Raw genomic sequence first — 22,568 nt, forward strand, 5'->3', positions numbered from 1 at the left:
GAAGAAGAAGAAGAAGAAGAAGAAGAAGAAGAAGAAGAAGAAGAAGAAGAAGAAGAAGAAGAAGAAGAAAGGAGAAGAGAGAGGAGGAGGAGGAGGATGAGTAAGAAGAGGAGGAGGAGGAGGAAGACAGGAAGCTTTGAAAGGGTGGAAATTAAAAGAGGTACTAAGAGAGAAGTGAGAAGAAAAAGGAAGGAAGGAGGGAGGAAGAGAAGGAAGGAAGCCTGGTAGAATGAGTGCCAAGGATATTGCTTTGGTATCCAGATGAACTTACGCTGGGTATGTTGTCGTTAGTACAGACCCCCTCCGACAGTAATCTGTCTCGGATTTCCCAAGCGAAGATGGACGGGCACTCTCGTTTATACTGCGCTATTTTGCTGACAACTTCGGGAGTCGCTACTCTGGGTTTGCTACCTCCGATGGCTCTGGGCCTGATCGAGCCGGTCTCGTAATACCTGCCCAGAATCTTACTCACACATCCATTGGACACCTGCATGGGGAAGCGGACAGAAAACCACATTATTAATAATTTCAAGACAAAAATAAAATTGTTTAAGTATGCATTAAACAAGGACAAGCTTACGTTTTGATTGTCCAGCACTTGGACTTTTGCATCTGCATGGGTCTATAACACAAAAATATACCTTCAATGGTATGAGAACTTACTTTAGAGAGTTTTTTTTCTTAAAATTACATTTGTGGCCCCTAAACACTACAAAGGTGATGATACTCTAAAACATCTGGAATTTTAAAAAAACCGATTTTAAAAGGTTCTTAAAAAATAAAAATTAAAAAAAAAAACACCAGAACTATTCTATTCATCCCTGCCTGAAGAGGAACAAAAACCAAATTAGTTGTCTTTGACTGAGTCTGCTTACAATCAATATGTTGTTTGTTAATGGGCAAAAAGGGAAAATAAACTGAAAATTGATGAGAGCGGCTTCCGTACTGAATGTGCCCAGGAGGGATAACGGGATCGGGGGCCAAGCAGCTTGGTCTTTATAATCTAATCTATATTTCGTAAATAATAAGTAAAGTCGAGGGTACGCAGGGATCTTGGAATCCGAAGGGAATATGGGGAGCAACTGAAATGATGTCACTTTATAGAATTCCGTTTGTTACAGTTCACTAATTGTAAAGGTAATAAATGCTTTTAACCAAATAAAAATAGAGATTGAATATATATATTTTTTAAAAATAAATAAAGGTTTTGTTTTGTTTTTTAAATAAGCAGATGAACAATTTTATGTAACTGACCCAGGTTGAAAAGGTAGTCGGGGGAGGGGGGGAAGGAAACAGGAAGGGGGGAGGGAGGCAGGACGGGGTACAGGGAGCAGGGGCAGGGGTCCGTAATTAAAGCTTTTACGGTAAAAGATGGAGAGAGTGCGTTCAGAGCCGTGGCCTTTGGAAGCAAGTGGGGAGGCGTAGCCGAGGATCACCTGCAGAATTCGGGAAATGTCACACGGCCGGGCCCCGCTGTGAGCTAGTTCCACGATCTTCTGGCGGGTGGAATCCGGCAGTGGCCGCCCGTTGACAAATACACCACCGAGCTGATTCACTCCACTGTGACCTAGGAGACAGAAAGCAGAGAAAGGAAGAGGGACAGGGAAGGAGAAAGAGGAAGAAGGGAGGAGAGAANGCAACTAGCAGTCTAGCTGAGAGAGACAACTTATATACATACAGATAGAGGAAGCATAGCTATAAGGAGATTTTTTTTAAAGGGGACACAGAGTGATGGGAAAGGGTGCAAAATGAAAAGATTCATGCAGAAGGTGGTGAGCTTTGAAGTAAATGAGAGATTCTGAGAAATGGCATTGTGGAGGGAGTATATTCCAGGCACGAAAGATTATGAGGTCAAAACCATAGAGGAGGTTTAGTAAGGTCTGCCTGTCTACAGTGGATGTGAAGGAGAACCATGTATAAGAACTATGTATAGGAGAGTTGGGAAAGTATTTTGAGGCTATCTTGTAAAGGGCTTTAAATGGGGGAAAGGAGTGAAAGGTGAAAGAGGTGTGTAGAGGGGAGGAAGAAGAGGAGGAAGAGGAGGAGGAGAGTAGGGGAGGGAGGGAGATAGAGACAGAGACAGAGACAGAGAGAGAGAGAGAATGGGAGAGAGAGAGAGAGTGGGAGAGAGAGAGAGAGAGAGAGAGAGAGAGAGAGAGAGAGAGAGAGAGAGAGAGAGAGAATACAAGGTAAATAAAAAGCCTATCCTCATTAGGAATTGTTGGGTTTTAAACCCTTTGCATATTTTTAAGGATGCTTTCTTTTTAGAATTTCCAGAATTCTCCTCCCCTCAACTGACTTTTTTCCTGTTTTTAAAAGACAGTTTTCATTCCCTCTTTTTAAAAAAATATTACATCTTAGGATGGCAATTAGGAAAGAGTAGCAGAGCATTGTGGATAGGGCAGTAGATCTAATCAGAGGATTTAAGTTTGAATTCTTACTCTTCTACTTAATACCTTTGGGACTGCCTGGCCTCAATTTTCTCATCTGTAAAATGATGGACCTAAATTAAATGTTATCTAAGCTCTCCAGTTCTACAATCTTTGAGAAGGGCTTTGCCAATCCACCTTTAACGAAGAATGTTAGAGCTGTAATTATGACTACATTAGACATCACATATTTCGGCCAATTCATTATTGAGGTGAAGGAACTGAAGAGAAGAAATGATTCTTGCAAGGTCACCCATCTTGTAAATGACAGCAGTGAATAAAATCTAGGTCTTCTTTTCCTATTCCATCATGAAACTTTCTGTAATTTTGTATACCATTTTCCCCAACTCTTGACCAAGTCATCAACTCCTTGAAATACTCACTATTGTGCTACTGATAAACCACCAGCATTGAGCAGGAAGAAAAACAGAGTCACAATTTTTATAGAGGAAAACATCTTTGTTTTAATGGTCTGAAGGCACTGGAATTCTCTTTTTTGTATGACCTAAAAAGTAAAGTTTGATAAAAGAACAAAATTGTTATTTATTATTATAATTATTTTAGTACTTTTCACCAAATACAGCTTCATATGCTTTATATTCAAGAGGCAGTTCTTGGGTGCATTAAGGAAAAATAGGCAGCAGAAACTGTGTAAAAAACATTTGACTGACACTAATACACTGTTGGTGGAACTGTGAACTAATCTGACCATTTTGGAAAGCAATCTGGAATTATGCCCAGAGAGTTATAAAACTGTGTATACCCTTAGACCCAGAAACACCACTACTGAGTTTGTTTCCCAGGGCAATCAGGGAAAAAGGAAAGAAAATATATGTTCTAAAATATTTAAATTAGCTCTCTTTGTGGTGGCAAAGAACTGGTAATTGAGTGGATGCCCATCAATTGAAAAATGACTGAGCAACTTGTGGCCTATGACTGTGTTTGAATACCACAGTGCTGTAAGAAATAAGCATATTAGGTTAAAAAAACCTGGAAAAATCTATATGAAATTATAAAAAAACAAAATAATCTTAACCAAGAAAATAGTATATACAGCTACAGAATTCATGTTTGAAGAATACCTTATGAATGTCCACGTCTAGAGAATGAAACGATCAATACAAACAGAAAAGACAGTTTATATAATACATAATAACATACAGAAAAATGTATGACTATTCTTGTTCCTTTTATTATCACTGGGGAAACTGTATTAACACTTTTCCCACTCAATATACTACCAGGGAGAGAAGGTAATATGATTTGTTCTTTTGGCCTTAACATCATTCTAAGAAAAATCATTCATTCTACATTTTGGAAAATATGCAGTTTGGTCCAATTTTTTGCTTAGGCATTATGCATATGAATAACCAGAGAAATTATTGGGTAATAGTGTCCATAGTTTTGCCAATATGTATCAGGGTAGCCTTTGGTTATTTAGAGGCACCAGCAGTGATTCCCAAAGTGGGCGCCACCACCCCTTGGTGGGTGCTGCAGCGCTCCAAGGGAGTGGTGATGGCCACAGGTGCATTTATTCTTATTAATTGCAATTAAAATTAAAAATAATTAATTTCCAGGGGGCTAAGTAATATTTTTTTCTGGAAAGGGTGTGGTAGGCCAAAAAGGTTTGGGAACCACTGGGCACCAGGCTACTCAATGACCTGACCGAGGCACAGCTGGTCCATTTGTTTTAGCAGCCTTAAAAGATTCATTGAAAGAGAGGAAAGACCATTGGATTTGGATGAGGTTATAGATTCAAATTGTAATTTTGTTACTTACTCTCCAGCCCACTTGGGGCAAATCTTTCCACTTTTCTAGGTGCTAGTATCCTCATTTATTAGGTGAAAAGGTTCTGTTAAAATTTATCAGGCCCTGGCCATCTCAAAGTCCATACATTTAAACCTGGAATGACCTCAGAGAATATAAATTCCTTCACTTCGTTTTAAAGAAAGGAAACTGAGTCCTAGAGATATTAATAATAGCTGGAATTTATATAGGGCTTCAGAGGTTGCTTTACATGTGTTATGTCCTTTTAATCTTTATGATAACCCTGGAAGGTAAGTGCTATGATTATCCCCACTTTATAAGTGGAGAAGCAGATTAGAGACCTGCTAAGGTTCCTACAATTTAGTTGTAGGTAGGATTTAAACTCAGAATCTTCTTGACAACAAGGTTAAAAATCTACTGTGCTACCTTGCTGATTTTTTTTCTTTTTGTATCCTAAGTTTTTAGGATAGTGTTTACAACTTTAGTGTTTAATAATGTTTTTTTCATTCATTTATTTGCATGATACGGCCAAAAGTATCTCAGAGAATAACATTGACCAACCCCACATCTAGACCCAAGGCAGGGGTCTCACTCTCTGGCTCTGTGTTTCTAGGCTGAACACACACTGCTTCTCTCCAAATTCGGACAGATTATTTAGCCATTTTCAGCTCTCAGTTTCTAAGGGCAGAATGGCACCAGTCATCACTGGTAATTTACCAAGTGTCGAAATTAAGGAATTACAAAGGGAGGCCCTGGAATGCGTGGCCGCCTTCCAGCTCTCTTACTAATAGTTAATAGTATTGTTGTCTCACCCGAATCTAAGAGTCTCTCTCCGGGGCCACCTTCCACCTTCCTTTCCGTCCTTTTGGAATGAGCAGTTACTGTATGCCCAGCACCTCTCCCCTTCTAAGGAGTCAGCTTGGTTATAACAGGAAATATGGGAAGTTCATGATACAAACAGAGAAATGCCCCAAGATTGATCTCCTACACTTTCATCTGGGTCTCGTGCCCAGGGACTAGGGGGCTTCGTGACTTTCTCCATGCACAACCATGTTTCATGAGCAACGATGGCCATTCCTTGAACCGAGCCCAAATCCTTGTCTGTAAAACCCCTGATCGATTTCCCGTGCCATCTTGCAAAACAGATTGAAATATAGCACCTTTTAACCAACCTTCGTGGTAAACAATACAGCGTGTACTAAGCTTCATAAACACTCGGCTTTATTACAAAGGGCATTTCAAACGCAGTGTGATAGGACTTGACCTTAAAAGCTATAGACAATCTAGCGGGGCACAGACGGTTTCATAAAGTACAATCACTTCCTGGAATTCTTGGGGCAGTGCAGTCGGAGCCGTGCAAATCCTGTTTTCCTTGCATTGTTTCCTGCATGTGAATATCATCAGTCTAGCAGGTTCTGTAACCATGGCACTTGTAAACAGCGGAGGGGAGACTTCTGATAAAGCCACTTGCTGTTGCAGTTTCAAGGAATTTATTTTTTTCTTTGAGAAGACAACGTCGGGCATACAGCACATCTGAGTAGACATCTGTCAAGCATTCCTTTGACAATGAGCAAAGTTAAACACACACACACACACACACACACACACACAGTATAGACTCTTTTTCTTATTGATCTACTACGTAAGGAGGCAGCTTCATATACAAAATCAGAAAAGACAGCCCTAGCGAGTAGATACAGCTCAAAATTCACTAGCTATTTTCCCAGCCTTCCCACAAAATATCTGTGTGACTATTCAAATTGCTTTATGCTTACTCTGTACATCAGTTTCCCCATCTGCTTTATAGACTTCATATTCCTAAATCTCCACACATGAATTGACTTCCCTATGGGAGATAAGCTTATTTATGAAATACTCTGGAAGTTCTCAATTCAGCACATACACTAGAAAAAAAATAAATCTATCATAAAGATAAAATCAGAAAAGCCATTTCCCATTTCTGGATCTTAATTAAAAGCCTAAGATCCATTTCCTGGACTCCAGGGAAACGTTGCTCCTGTTGACATGAATGCTGTGAGGAGCTACCCCCATAGCTTGATAGATAAACTTACCCTTATTAGAAACTAGAAAGAGTGGACCTAGTCAAAATGAATAAACCTACTTGCCCACAATAAGACTACAAATGGATATTTTCTAAGTTGCAAGAAGACTTCATTGAACATACTCATAGAGGTTCTTCTGTGACTTTAGCAACAGCTAAAATTAAAGCTACTGTATAGTTTCATTTATTTCCAATTCTGTTTTTCCAACATTGTCCAAGTTTTAAATGTTAGAGTGTCATTAAAAACCTCTGGTTTGACACTTAGCAAATAACTGAAGCTCTGTGGACTTGTTTCCTTATCTATAAAATAAAGGATCGAATTAATTAGGAGCTTTTTAAAAAAAATGTCTATATATTTGTGTGTATATTTTCATGTATATACATATATATTTATAATACAGGTATTTATACATTTTTATATATGGGCACGCCTATTTATATACTTGTAATACATATATCTGTACAATTATATATATTTATGTGTCTATCTATCTAATATATCCATATATTATAATATCAACTGTGTCTCATTTTGAATTGCAAAAATTATCCAGGTTTAAAAGACACACTCGTGCGCATGCACGCACATGCACACACACACATACACATACACCACAGAATATGTTGATGAGCGTCCTGTTTCACTTTAAAGAAGACTTTCTCAGAAATGAAATAAAGATGAGAAAAATTAAAGTCTCCATCACACACCTGTGTTTTCATAAGACTGTAGCTATTAACCTGCCTGAGAATAGAAGCTTTTCTGAAATTTTAAAGTTTTTTATTCATCATTTATTTCTAAATTTTAACTCACTATTTCATGTATATCCCCTGGCCCCCACTATGACGTAACAAATCAAAGCAATGACTCCAGTCCTAAATTCAATTTTCAAATGTCCTAGAAAGTTAGGATAAACATGGAAAATTTCTTTCTCACTGTCAATAATCTTATTAATATTTACTTTGATATTATATGGGTTCATATTGTCAACACTGTGGATATGCTGTATACCAATGTAGATGATAGCCCCATTCATACTTTGATATATGGTCTAATGAGATTCATTGGTTAAAAATTTTTCTAAGATAGAAATTAATCATGGTCAAGGTTCTATTCTCTGTAGGGGTGTGGTTTTCAATCTGTGAACACCTCTATGCCATGATAGGGAATCTGAGTTTATTAGAGAAATTATAATAATATCTTATTTAACTTCATCCAACCATTGTGGGAAAACAATTTGAAATTGTAGTAGAAAAATCACTAAACTATTGGCTCAAAAGGCATATGGTTCAAGAAAGTTAAAGATAGGAAGATCTCATATACATCAACATTTACAGAACAACGCTTTGTCGTAATTAAATAACAACAATAGCAATAAAATCTGGCAACAAATGGATGCCTATCAATTGGGGAATGATTAAAGAAATTTCATGAATTAATTATATTGTGTTCTAAGAAATTATTAATATGAGGAATTCAGAGAAATATGGGAAGATACATATATGATCACTGATGTGGACATGGCTAGATCAAAAGCTCCTTGGTTAACGATAATTATTTTCATAATTATAATTGATGTTATCAGTTAATTGATTAAGTTAATTACTAGATAATTTATGGATTTCTCCATGTACAACCATCATATTTAAATTGGTCCAGTTGATAATCATTGTATTAATAATAATTATTATCATCCAAGATAAGGAAATTGAAGCTCATGGGTACTAAATGACTTGTCTAAGGTTACATAAGAATTAATCATCAGAGATCAAATTTGAATTAAGGTAATCTAAATCCAGTATCCTGTATCCTGTAACCACTATAAGCACTTATAGAATGAAATAAGCAAAAGTAGGAGAAGCACAATGACTACAATAACTTAAACTAAAAGGACTCGAACATTAGTCAAATGCTCAGTCTTTCTAATGTTAAACCTGAAGAGTAGATGAGGAAGGGGTTTTTTTTTTTATTGTTTGTTTTTTTTTGTTGTTGTTTTCAGTAGAGAGTTAAGGAACCTTGAGTGTGGACTGTTACATATGTTGTTCAATGTGGTCACTATTGCTTAACTTTTTCTGTATTATAGGAGAGTTTCTTTGGAGAGGAAAATACATCTAGAAATAATGGTGTTATAAAAATAAAAGGCATAGACAAAAAAAATTTAAGACTAGCTATATTCATATAGAACTTTATGAAAATTAAAAGCTTTCATAGCCATTAGTTTACCTAATTCTCATAACTACCTTGGGAATTAAGGAGCACAGGTAGGCATTATTATTGCCACTTTACACCAGAGGAAACTGAGGTCCTTAGTGATAAAGTGATTTATTCAAGATAACCTAGGTAATATGCAACAGGGACAGGATTTGAAAGAAAAATTCTTCTCATTCCAGTAAGAGTTTATTTCTCTGGGAAGGAAGCAAAGGAAAGAGACAAGCATTTATTATATGCCTACTATGTGCCAGTCATCATGCTAAATGCTTTACAAATATCTTATTTGATCATGACGATTCTGGGAGGTAGATTTCTATTATTATTCTCATTTTGTTGAGGAAACTAAGGCAGAAAGAAGTTCTAAGCAAATGCACTTCCCCAGAGTCACATAGCTAGTATGAATCAGAAGCCAGATTTGAACTCAAGTTTTCCATGTCTCTAATTCCAGAGATCTAGCCACTGTGGTGTTAGAGCAATTTATAGTTTACAAAATGCTTTTTTCACAATGTTTTTCTTTATTTACTATGAAGCAAGTAGTATGTTTATTTCTTTCTTATACATGCACTGAGGTGCAGAAAATTGAAATTATTTGCTCAGATAATAAGTGACACATCCAAGGCTTTAACTGAGGCCTCTGACTTCAAGCCAAGGTATCTGTTCCCTGGCTTATACACCACTCTACACCTGGGTAAGGTAAACAAAAATATGAAACAAAAAAAAAAATGATGGACCTGGTCTAGGCAGATTTATAGCAAGCAATTTTCCCCACCTCAGCATAGATCCTGTCTAATCTGATTTCCCTTTCATTGTTTCATTAGAAGGTTTGGAGGGAGGAATCTCCAGGATCTTTAGCAACAGCATGAGTTGGCATGTATATTGTATAGACTCAGCAGCTTCAGGGAAGAACTGGATATAACTGGCAGAGGAAGAGAGGGAAGGGCAGACCATGGGCTGGTGCCTGAAACCAACTAGCTATTGGCAGAGAATTTCAGGTGAGTAGAAAGATATACACCTGGAGCTGCAGTATACTTCAGACCCCTCTCAGTCCCGATTTGTCCTTTCCCGTTGTCTGTTTTGGGCTGCGGTGAATTCTATTTCATGTGGCTAAATTATTACAAAAATTTTTCTCCCTTTGGGAGACATCTTATTGTGAACTAACTGAGATGAGACAATAAGAAGAAACATCTTTGGTAAGTGAGGTAATGTCTATACGATCCAACTTTTTTTCAATACATAATTTCAATCTGTTAAGTCACAATAGTAAGTCAAAGAAACAGCATTGATATAATAGATAAAGAAGCATCTTAGAGAAGGGAGGTCTTGGATCCAGGTTGATGCTGCCACTGAAACAAATTGTTCATATCATCCTGGGCAAGTCACTTGACCTTTCATTGACTTGGTAAACACTCTATGTCCATGAATTTCAGAGCAGCTGCCAATCTGCATTGGTAAAAATAATTTCCCCATAGGGAGTTTTTTATAACTATGAAATCATAGGTCAAGACCAAGAAAGTATTTTAAATTATAATACATCCTCTTAATATTGGTAAGATGAATTATAAGCCAATAAAAACTTAACAGTATCGCTTTACAAATTATCTCATATGTTACATATAATTTAACTTCACCATTCCCAAAGTAGCTTGTATTTCTTTACCTTGGATCCGATCACTAATAGAATCATAGATTTAGAGTTGGATTTAGACTTTGGAGCCCATTGAATATTTTACAGATAAGAAAACTGAGACAAAGAGATGTTAAACGATTTGTTGAGGATCACCTAATCAATAAATGAAAGAATCAAGATTTGAACTCAGATCTTCCTGACTTTAAAACCACTGCAATCGCACAACATTTCTCTGAAGATTTTCCACTGTGATGCTTACATGCATAGAAAAGTCATTTTTCCCCAAAAGTAGAAATGGTGTGTTATAATTCATCACACACTGTTGAATGAAAATGCCTCGTGGTACCCATTTACCATCTTTATAGCAGCACAGTTAACCTGGAGACTAAGTTCTGCCCTTGGATAAGCATGAGCAACTTCCTCTGGAGCCAAAGGGAAGCACATGCATGTCATCTGGGTTGGGCTTGGCCCCAAATATTTTATTTATTTTACAAAATTCACTTACTGGCATAGGCAGAAGGGAGATAAAGCATCTCCTTTTCATGAGGGTCCCTAAGGGACAGCAGGCATACAATGTTGCTCTGGCAGAATTCATACCGCACAAACAATACAACACAGAACACTGCCTAGCAAAATAAACAACACATAGCCATGCGTCTGGGTTCTTTGGACATTGACAATGCTTGTAAAGTTAGATTAAAAAGTATCTTGGAATTTTGTTTATTAAAAAAAAGAGACTTGGTGACTGCCTGAAGAGGCCAAAAACCCTGAGCCCTATATTTGGTGCCCAAAGGCAATTTCTATTTTGAGTATGTAGGTGAGTCATTGACTTGTAGAAGAGGAGGGCTAAAGTGTGATGTGCTAGTCTCTATCTGTCTACCAAATTTTGGCCCTTTTCTAGATCCTAATCATGTTCTGGTCTCAAATGCTATTTCGGATTCTAGGAATCATCTAGACTCCAAATTTATTCTGGAGTCTTATTCTTATTTTGGTTTCCTGACCATTCGTGGTCAATATATCTAGTCCAAACCGGAGTCTTTTCTCTATTCTAGATTTTTCTGGTTCTGGTGCTTTTAGTTTCATGCTGAAATAGTAACAATGCACTTTCATATTAGATTTACATCCTTCTTTAACCATGAGGAAAATATGTTGACCAGATACCTATAACACTCTACCCAATTGCAAGAAAAGCATTGGTTTAAAACCTTATCATGAAAGGGGAAAAAAATAATTTTTTTCTCTATATGGTGCCTAACTGCACTTCCATTGTGTGAATCTGAGCCTTCAGGAGCATACTGGCCAGTATGATACAGTAAGGAATTGTGCTTAAGAGTCAACAGGATGAGATTTTAAATGTTGCTTCAAAGATTTACTAGCTGTGGGACTCTGGAAAAGTTACAATTTAACCCTTAGTTCTCTTATCTGTAAGCTTTGTTATGATGATGATGATGATGATGATGATGATGATAATGATGATGATGATGTATTCCTCATAGGATTGATGTGAGGATGAAGTGAACTCATGTATGTAAGCGTTTTGAAAGCCTTCAAATGCCAAATGATTATTATTTTTTAAAAAATGACAAATTTGTTATAAGATTATTATTTTGTATTTCTAAACTGTAAATTCTAAACTATACCTCAATCATGCCATTTAAGCAGACATCAAACTTTTTAATGGAAGGACTGTGACTAGCTGCTTCTCATTGTAAAAGAATATAGGAAAGGAAGAAAAGCAGGAAGGTTTAGGTTGGATAGAATGAAGACCTCCCTGAACATACTGGTTATGAGACATTAGTCTAATAAGTGATGCTCTTCCTTTAACATTTAAATAAAAACAAGGAGAATTTGTTATTTTCCTGGGTGAGATATAAATGTCTGTCTATCTATCTATCTATATCTGTCTGTCTGTCTATCTATCTACCTATCTAACCATCCATCTATCATCTATTTATTTAGATCTATATTTGTATGTGTATATATACATGTCTGTATATCCATGTACACAGGTATATCTGTTATTGTGCTAGACTTGGAGTAGTATCTTCTGAGCTCATAATGTTTTGAACAGTTACTGCCAGACACATTGTATATTAATCCCAACATAGTGTTGATATTTTGGTCTTCTCTGAGTATGAAGGACACAATCCAATCAACCAATAGAGATAGTTTGACTTAAAATTAGGATGTTAGACTGTTTTTATATCTCTTGATCTTAGGGAACACAATACAGATATGTAACTGTCCAGTACCTTATGTATAGTGCATGGTTGAAAAATGTTTACTGAATTGCAATTGAATAATTAGCCCCTTCCTCCTTAATATCTGTTCTTTTATTCATGAAAAGGAATAGTCTTATTTCCCTAAAATTCTATTTATATTTGTACATTGTATATATACATATATATATATGGGGCATGCACAACACATTATATGAACACTCACAAATACTTTCTCTCTAAGTATGTAAATGGGTACATATATGTCTCTCTCTCTCTGCCTCTCTGTCTCTGTCTCTGTCTCTGTCTCTGTCTGTCTGTCTGTCTGTCTGTCTGTCTGTCTGTCTCTCTCTCTCTCTCTCTCTCTCTCTCTCTCTCCCCCCTCACACACACACACACACAAGTCCTAGAGGATAACTGGAATCACAAAGGGTTAAGTGCCAAAGTCACACAATTACTAAGTCTGAGATAATGAATTTGAACCCAGGTCTGCTTGACTCAATGTCTGATACTCCATGGTACGATGTTATCTCTCTAATATGCATTCATAGTATTAAAAATCATATTAATTAATAATCACGCCTAAGATTCTTCACCTATTTGAAATGTAGGACAGAGGTGTATATACTAGCCAGAGGGAAAGGATCATTGAAAATAATAAGGGGGTTCAATAGTAGATATGCATCTCTCTGCATCCCTGTCTTTATCTCTATCTATATTTACATATGTATACAATAACATATATGTAAATATTAATTTATGTCTATATTACATGGATATTTATTTGTTTAGATTTGTGATTTCATCTTTGCAGAAACCTTCTACTGGTGCAGAAATTCCCTCTGTCATTGAAGATGCTAACGTGATTTGTGATTTATTGTCTTAGAGAGGTGCGGGGAGCAATGGGACGCTATTCCTTGCTCTGGATTTAAAAATCAATACTGGTCAGAGGATGGACTTGAATTCAGTTCTTCCTGACTCTTAAGCTGGCTCAATCCCATCACATACAAAGTTATGAAGATTTATATTAAAATATCCTATCTCTATCACTTTATAGAACAGTTTCACATCTATGATTTCATTTGATTCTCACAGTTACCTTATAAAGTTTTCAGTACCAATGTTATTATTTTCATTTTATAGATAAGAGAATTCAGGCTCATAAAGCTTAGGTGAGTCACTCAATACTACTTAACAAAATACTAGAACTTAGTTCTTCTGATTCCAAGTTCATTGCTCATTCTGTTCTGTTATAGTAGCTTTTATATACATTGGATTGGATGTTAAGAGCTGGAAGGGTCCATAGAAATCATAAGGTCAAGCCCCCACATTCCCTCATTTTATAGATCAGAAACCTGGAACTAAGAAGTGACTTGACTAAGGTCATCCCACTAATGTAACAACTACTCCCAGTTAGTAAAGGGATTCAAACCCAGATATCCCTGGCTCTAAATTCCACAATCTATATACCACACTGCCCCTCAAAGGTTTGCAAATCACATTCCTAGCACCAGCCTTGTGAGGTAAGTAGTACAATTGTTATTTTCTCCATTTCACAGATAAGGAGCCCCAGGCTTTTAGAGGTAAGCAGGGGTGTGCTGGAGCCAGCTTCTACCAGCTTCCTGAAAACAATAGTTACATTTTCTATGTCAGCATCTACACCTGAGAAATCAGCAAATTCTACAAATCAAGATTTGATTTATTGTTTTGTTGTTGTCTAGACTTAAGAAAGTGATGGAGAAAATGTTAATAATACAGATTAGACTTTAAAGTGTTGTCAGGTTTACTTCCCACCCCTGCCCCAGTTGCTAAACATTTACCAGCAAACCCCTAGTTATAGTCCTTATTGGTACAACTCCTAAGTATCTGAGGGAGGATTTTGACCCAACTCTCAGCGCTCTGAGAGACTCACTGTGTCCATTATGCCAAGCTCCCTATCAAAATATTTGACACACAGGGGCAGCTGGGTAGCTCAGTGGATTGAGAGCCAGGCCTAGAGACGGGAGGTCCTGGGTTCAAATCTGGCCTCAGACACTTTCCCAGCTGTGTGACCCTGGGCAAGTCACTTGACCCCCATTGCCTACCCTTACCACTCTTCCACCAAGGAACACAGAAGTTAAGGGTTTAAAAATATAAAAAAAAAATATTTGACACACAGTATATTCCCAAACCAGATATTAGTTCTATTCTGGCATTCTAATGATCTGTTTCTTGCTAGGTTAGCCAGAGAATTTTTGCTTCACTCACTTACTACTTGAAGTCAAATGTAAATAAAATAAATAAATATAACCATAAACAAATAAATATAAAAATAATTTATTTAGTTTAAGTTAATTTAAGAATAACTTAGATTTTCCATATTTTCAGAATATAAATTTTGCAATTTGAATTCTCATTGTTGATAATATTTAATATTCTGGCATATGAGAACTTCCCCAAATCAGTTTGATATGTAGCTATCATGGACAATTTTTTTTAAATAAGAGCTTTCAGAAATGACCATTTGAAATTCCTCGGGTCATATTAATCTTTCTCTGGGCATTAACCAGAGCAATCAGTTTGCTAAGATCAGTGAAATCTGTGTAGTTGATTCCCTGCAGTGAAAATGTTCACAATAACATAATGTGGTTGTGAAGTTCCTTGTTATAAATGATCTTTACCAAATGGGTGTGAAGATGTCATTCTCTCTAAAAGGCTGATTCAAGCCAAACAAAGATCTCTTCAAACAAGCTAAACCTCAGAATAGCAATTTTCTTAATTTAGAAAGTGAGGTATGAATTATCAGTTTTCATGCAACAAGGACCCATTCAGTCCATTCAAAAACAAACTTTCTACTGTGTACAAGTTACATCACTTGTTATCAAACTTTCCTACCCAACACTAATACTCCTCTCCAAAGAGGAGGGGGAAAAGATTTTTTAAAATATTTTATTTAAATATTATTATTATATAATTATGTAATATATTTTATCTAAAATATTATTATTGACTCAAGATTCTAATCTAAGTTAAGGTTCTCTTAAGAAAATATAGATAGGTTTTCCTTTCATTTCAGTCTAATTCAAAGAGGTGGACCTAGTAATTCCATAGCATTACATACCAAAAGATAGAAATTCTCTATGTCCCCCTGTTGTGAATTGTCCTGGATTCCTACTTATTTTCTACCCAGGCAGGAATGTCTCCTTGTTTACCAGGGGCTTCTTTGAATTTAGGAGACTTTAGAATTAAGGAATTCTCTACAAAAGAGCCTTCTTAAGAAGGTTGAAAATTAGATTGGAAAACAAGTAAAGTATTTTGAAAATAAGATAAGTTCAGAGAGTCAGGATCTGGGTTTTAGCTCTAGTTCAATGAATCAATCAACAAACATTTATTAAACTCCTCTAACAGGACAGACATTCTGCTAAATCCTCCATATGTAAAGATCTAAAATGGGGCAGTGTCTGGTTTTGACATTTTCTTTGTGACCTTGAACAAGCCAAATAACATTTCTTATCCTCAGATATAAAATGAAGAGATTGAACTAGATAATCTGTAGAGTCATTTAAAAATCTAATTTCTATGATCCTATTTTCCTTATGATCCTCCTATCTCTGATATTTTATAATATTTTATGCATATAATTCACAGTATCAGCTCTGATAGAAAATCTGAAACAATGATTAAAATGAAATTGGGGGGGTGTAGTAAGGAATTTTCTTCTTAGAAATGTATTTAGTGATAGCTCAGTGGATAGAGTAAGGTCTAGAAGTAGGAGGTCCTGGGTTTGAATTTGAACTCTGACACTTCCTAGCTGTGTGACCTGGGCAAGTCACTTAATGTCAATTACCTAGCCCTTGCTATTCTTCTGCCTTGGAACCAATGCATAATATTGATTTGAAGACAAAAGATAATGGTTTTAAAAAAAAAAAAAAGGAAAGAAAGAAATATGTATTATCCTTGCCTTTTGTCAACTGGCCATTTCTGGAGGGAAACCCTCCAGCAACCTATCATTGAAGCTTCTTATTAATAAAGAAAAACAACAATATACAGTAACTACAACTGAGAATGAATATAATATTCAGCCTTAGCATTCTACTCAATAACTCAGCTATGAGGAAGAAGTACATTTCTTTATCTTTTCCCTAGGAAGACTTGTTTGTTTATACTTTATTCAGTTTGTGCAGTACACAATCCAGTGATCTTTTCATCATCTTAACATTTGTATATGATATCTTTTGGTTCTGCTTATTTCACTGTGAATCAGTTGAGGCATATTTTCCAGTATATCTCAGAATTTGACATGTTTCCCATTCCTTATTTATAATAATGTTATGTTATAGTCACACAGCAGAGAATTGTTTGTTTTACTTTATTTTGTTTTTAGATATTTCTACCATGGAAATAGATTTTCTGGAACTCTTTATGCTCAATCCATTCAAAAAATTGTTAAAGAGTGTAGAATATTTTAGCAATAATACAATCAAAAGTCAATCCTTAACATTGTTTATCATTTATCCTACTAACCATAGCACTGAAGAATCTGAAAGTTGGAAGGAAATTCTAAGCTTCTCTTTTTCAAACCACCTGAATCAGGAATCACCTCTTCGTTTTGTCTTTGACCTCAAGAGAATAAGTACTTATATAGTAGGTAGAGTACAACTCTTAGAGAAAGGAATTTAATATAACTAAGTTCAATTTTTAAATTAATAAACTTTTAGTTAACACCTACTATGTACCAGGCACTATACTGGGAATTAGAAATACCAATACAAATGAAACCAGTCCTTTTCCTAATGAAGCTTATGTTTACAGGAATGTTGTTGTTTAACTGTATCTGACTCTTTGTGTACCCATTAGGGGATTTCTTGGCAAAGATACGGGGATGGTTTTTTGTTTCCTTCTCTGGCCCATTTCACAGATGAGGAAAAGGGAGAAAAACAAGATTAAGTGACTTACCCAGGGCCACACAGCTTAAGTGTCTGAGATCAGATTTGAACCCATGAAAATGAGTCTTCCTGACTCCAGGACTTGCATTCAATCCACCATGCCACCTAACTGCCCCATCCACAAGGATAAGTAAAATCAATTATTCTTTTACAGAGAAGGGAAGAGGAAGTAGTGTTAACTGGAAAAAGGTCATAATCTCACTTCTGTTATTTATCAGATGATGGCTAATGGGAAATTTCTATTTATTTTCCCTGTGTCTCATTGTCTTTATAAAATGGTGATGATAATATTTGTAGGTGGTACAATCAGTCTTTAGAGCACTGGTTCTGGAGTCAGGAATCAGTATTCAATTCCTTCCTCTAATAGTAATATTTGTGTGACTTTAGCCAAGTTCCTTAACTTCAATTCTTCCCCTGTAAAATAAAAGAGTTCATTGGTCTAGGACTGAGCTCCACTTCTTTTCTCAATCCACAATTCTATGGAATAGCAGTGTTATTTTTGAAGCTCAAATGATATGTTGTATATAAAATATGTTTTCAAAATTTTAAACTCCATATAAATTTTATCATTAGATTATTAGATTATCATTGTATATACAATTACATTAATATTAGCATTATCATCTCACTCTGTAGACATTTCCAAGAAATCTAATGTAGATCTAATGTGTTAATTATATTAATTTGTTAATTAATTATTTTTTTAATTATATTAAAGTCAAATCAGCCTCCATTTATTGCCCCCATTTTTGCCCTTTGGGCCCATGTAGAATGCTTAATCTCCTTTTCATGTAACAGACCTTTAAATATTCAAGTCAATGAATATATCCCTCCAAATTTTATCTTCTCCAGGCTAAATATCCAGGGTTTTATTGTTCTTATTGTTGCTTATTTATTTCCCCTCTCCTTCCAATCAATTTTCATATGAATTTTCTTCACCTATATAATGCTTACCTGGAAGTGTTAATCAATGTCAATTGAGCTTCATATTAGTGTGGACAGGGAACTCTCTAGACTAGAGTTGCAAAGACCTGAGAATGAATGAATCCTGTCTCAGACACAGAGGTATTCACAGAACTTATTTGATTATTTTTTAAATTAATGTATTTATTGATTAAGAATATTTTCCCATGGTTACATGATTCATTTTCTTTCCCTCCTCTCTTCTCTCCCTCATCCCAGAGCTGACAAGTAATTTCACTGGATTATACATGTATTATGGCTCAAATTCTATTTTCATATTATTCATATGTGTAATAGAGTGATCTTTTAAAGCCAAAGCCCCACATCCTATACCCATAGAACCATGTGATGTTTTCCTTCTGTTTTTCTACTCCCACAGTTCTTTCTCTGGATGTGGAAAGCATTCTTTCTCACAAGTCCCTCAGTATTGTCCTCTATTATTGCATTGCTATTAGTAGCAAAATCTTTTACATTTGATTGTGCCACAATGTTTCAGTTTCTGTGTATAATGTTCTCCTGGTTCTGCTCATTATACTCTGCATAAGTTCACAGAGGTTCTTCCAGTTCATATCGAAATTCCCCAGTTCATCATTCCTTACAGCATTATAGTATTCCATCACCATCATATACCACAATTTGTTCCTCCACTTCTCAATCAATGGCTAATTTTTTTTGCCATCACAAAAAGCATAGTTATAAATATTTTTATACAAATATTTTTATCTCTTTGGGGTACAAACCCAGTAGTGGTATGGCTGCATTAAAGGGCATGCAGTCTTTTAAAGCCCTTTGGGCAGAATTCCAAATTGCCTTCCAGAATGGTTGGATTGATTCACAATTCCACCAGCAATGTATTAGTGTCTCTATTTTACCACATCCCCTCCAACATGTATTATTTTCCTTTACTGTCATTTGAGCCAATCTGCTAGGTGTGAGGTGGTATCTAAGGGTTATTTTGATTTATATTTCTCTAATCAGGAGGGGTTTAGTACACTATTTCATATGATTCTTAATAGTTTTGATTTCTTTATCTGAAAATGGCCTATTTATGTCCCTTGACCATTTGTCATTTGGGGTATAGCTTGATTTTTTTGTAAATTTGACTTAGTTCCTTATATATTTGGGAAATTAGATCTTGTCAGAGAGTGTTGGTATAAAATTTTTTTCCCAGTTCGTTGCTTCCCTTCTAATTTTTGTTGTAAGTTTTTTGTTGTCCTTTGTTTGTTTGTTGTGTACAAAGCCTTTTTAATGCAATCGGTATTATTCATTTTACATTTTGTAATGTTTTATATCTCTTTCTTGGCCTTAAATTCCTTCCTTTCCCATAGATCTGATAGGCATACTATTCTGTGTTCTAATTTATTTATGATTTCACTCTTAATATTTAAGTCATTTATCCATTTTGAATTTATATTGGTATAGGTTGTGAGATATTGATCTAAACCTAAGGTTTTCATTTTTTTTCTAGCAGTTTTTTTCAAATAGTGAGTTCTTGTCCCAAAAGCTGGAATCTTTGGGTTTATTGAACACTAACCTGCTGAGGTCATTTACCCCTAATCTATGGCACTGATCCATCCTTCTGTCTCTTAGCCAGGACCAGATTGGTTTGATGATCACAGCTTTATAGTACAGTTTAAAATCTGTACTGCTAGGCCACCATCCTTCACATTTTTTTTCATTACTTTCCTTAATAGTCTTGATCTTTTGTTCTTCTAGATGAGCTTTGTTATAATTTTTTTCTAATTCTATAAAAATGTTTCTCAGTAGTTTGATAGGTATGGCACAGAACAAGTAAATTAATTTAAGTAGGATTGTCATTTGTATTATATTAGCTCATCCTATCCGTGAACAATTAATGTTTTTCCAATCATTTAGATCTAGTTTTAAGTGTATGAAAAGCATTTTATAGTTGTGTTCATAGAATTCCTGTGTTTGTCTCGGCAAATAGATTCCCAAATATTTTATACTTTCTAGAGTGATTTTAAATGGAGTTTCTCTTTCTAACTCTTGCTGCTGTTTTTGTTGGAAATATATAGAAATGCTAATGATTTATGTAGTTTATTTTGTACCCTGCAACTTTGCTAAAGTTAATTATTTGATTCTTTAGGTATACCATCATATTGCCTGCAAAGAGTGATAGTTTAGTGTCCTCATTGCCTACTTTAATCCCTTTAATTTCATTTTCTTCTCTAATTGCTACTGTCAGTGTTTCTAGTACAATATTAAATAATAGAGGTGATAATGGGCATCCCTGCTTCACTCTTGATTTTATTGGGAAGCCTTCTAACTTGTCTGCATTACAGATGATACTTGCTGATGGTTTTAAATAAATACTGCTTATTATTTTGAGGAAAAGCCATCTATTGAGATAATCATGTGATTTTTGTTAATTTGGTTGTTGATATTGTCAATTATGTGGTTAGTTTTCCTAATATTAAACCAGCCCTGCATTTCTGGAATAAATCTTCCCTGGTATGAATAATCCTTGTGATCACTTGCTGTAGTCTCTTTCCTAGTAGTTTATTTAAGATTTTTGCATATATATATTCGTTAGGGAGATTGATCTATAGTTTTTTTCTGTTTTTGGTATTTCTGGCTTGGGAATCAGTACCATATTTATGTCATTAAAAGAACAAGACTCCTTTGCTTATTTTGTCAAATAATTTGTATAGTTCTTTAAATATTTGATAGAATTCCCTTTTGAATCAATTTGACCCTGAAGATTTTTTTCTTAGGGAGTTCCTTAATGGCTTTTTCAGTTTCTTTTTCTGATATGGGATTATTTAAGTATTCTATTGCCTCTTTCAGAACTTATTTTATATAGTCTGGGATATTTCCCTTTAAGGAGGCCTAGAGCAGATATGATTGGTCTGAAGGACTAGGCATATAACTAGACGTGCCTACAGTCTGCCTGCTTTTATGGGGATTCCCTTCTGACCTAGCATTCTGGTAGTGAATAAGGTAGACAGGAATGTTTTATTGTATAAATGAGGGTGTGTCCTTTTTTTAACTTTATTCTTAGAGAAGCTGTTTTTTATTATACTTTTTGGTCTCCAAGCATCTCATTGCATTCTAGTCCTGAACCTAATTCACTGGACAAGCTTGAGTTAAGCTTGGTCCAGAATAGATGTGTGACTCCTGAGACCTCTCAGTCTCGTTTTCTTCATTTGTAAAAATGAAGATAGAAATAGCAATGTCACAAAGTTATTGTGAAAATCAAAAGAGGAAACCTGACAATTATTTTGTAAGTCTTAAAGTGCAATATAAATCATAACTATTATACTTTTCCTCCTTTTTTATCTTTTTCAGTATTAATATACCTATTTGATTAGGTCAAGTAGGGAATATTTTAATTCCATGTAGTGTATTCTCATCTTTATCCTTTACACCAATTTGTGCTTGATTTTGACTTTTGCTCAAATTAATTGTTGATCTGACTACACATAGACAGTTGGTAAGAAATGATTGTAAGCAGTTGTTTTCTGCCCTTTAAGACAGAACTGATTTCGATTTTTATGTCACCTGGTGATTGCTGTGTCCAGCCATTTACAACACCAAACCTTCAGAACATACCAGTGGGAGGCTTCTGAGCTCTCGACATATTTAAATGGCCTTTCATTTCTTATTCCTAAACCACACTTTCTGCCTGAACACACTTTCCACCTCTTTTTTTTAATACTCCTTTGCATCAAAGTTACTAAATGTCAAGGTACATGTTGACTTTATTTGGAGAACATTGACCAATTGTTTACAAGCTTTCTTCAGCTGTTCATCCCCTGTTACAGAGAAGCTTCTGTGACCTTGATGGTGACCTTTTGGAATATTTTCATCATGATCCCTGCAGAGAGAGACGTTCCATGATTCCATGAAATGATGTTTAGCATTACTTTGGGGTACATAATTAAACAACTCCTTTATTTCCTTTCTGAACAGAACCTATGAGCCATTCTTCAGTTTAGCTGAGAATTCCTTTTAGTTTTTGATTCTCTCTATAGTAATTATATATAGTATTGATATAGATTGATGTATTTTGATTATTTAGATTTATATAGTTCTTTTGGCACTATGCTAACTTGGGAGATAATTGGAAAAGCATCTTGTATTTAAAATACTAGCAAGCCAAAGTTTTTATGAAGTCTAAAAATTGTGGCATACTCTGTCCCTCTCATTATTCTGTAATCATTGTCACAAAGAGAGAAGAAGATACATAGGCCTGTAAACTATTTTGAATTTTTTCTTTATTCCAATGGACTTCCCATAGCCAAAGACTTCATCACCTAGAAACCAGCCTCCTAGTGTTAAGATTTTATGTACTCAATTTAGCTGGTCCTGATAGTACCTATTGCCCATTCTTGGGACCATCCTTG

The 22,568-nt window shown here is 35.4% G+C and overlaps 1 protein-coding gene across 1 annotated transcript in view; it reads right to left on the reverse strand.

The window, feature by feature from the left end:
* Positions 1-5,271, reverse strand: part of LOC123254604 (paired box protein Pax-6-like) — a 27,193-nt gene extending 21,922 nt beyond the window's left edge. The window contains exons 1-3 of the mRNA XM_044683592.1: positions 5,187-5,271; positions 1,437-1,567; positions 222-487 (exon numbers count right to left, since the gene is read on the reverse strand). Of these exons, the coding sequence (XP_044539527.1) occupies positions 222-487; positions 1,437-1,567; positions 5,187-5,271 (482 nt within the window). The remainder of the gene's footprint in view (positions 1-221; positions 488-1,436; positions 1,568-5,186) is intronic.
* Positions 5,272-22,568: the final 17,297 nt, after the last annotated feature.

This window comes from Gracilinanus agilis, chromosome 1 (assembly GCF_016433145.1).
Source record: "Gracilinanus agilis isolate LMUSP501 chromosome 1, AgileGrace, whole genome shotgun sequence".
Taxonomy (NCBI): domain Eukaryota; kingdom Metazoa; phylum Chordata; class Mammalia; order Didelphimorphia; family Didelphidae; genus Gracilinanus; species Gracilinanus agilis.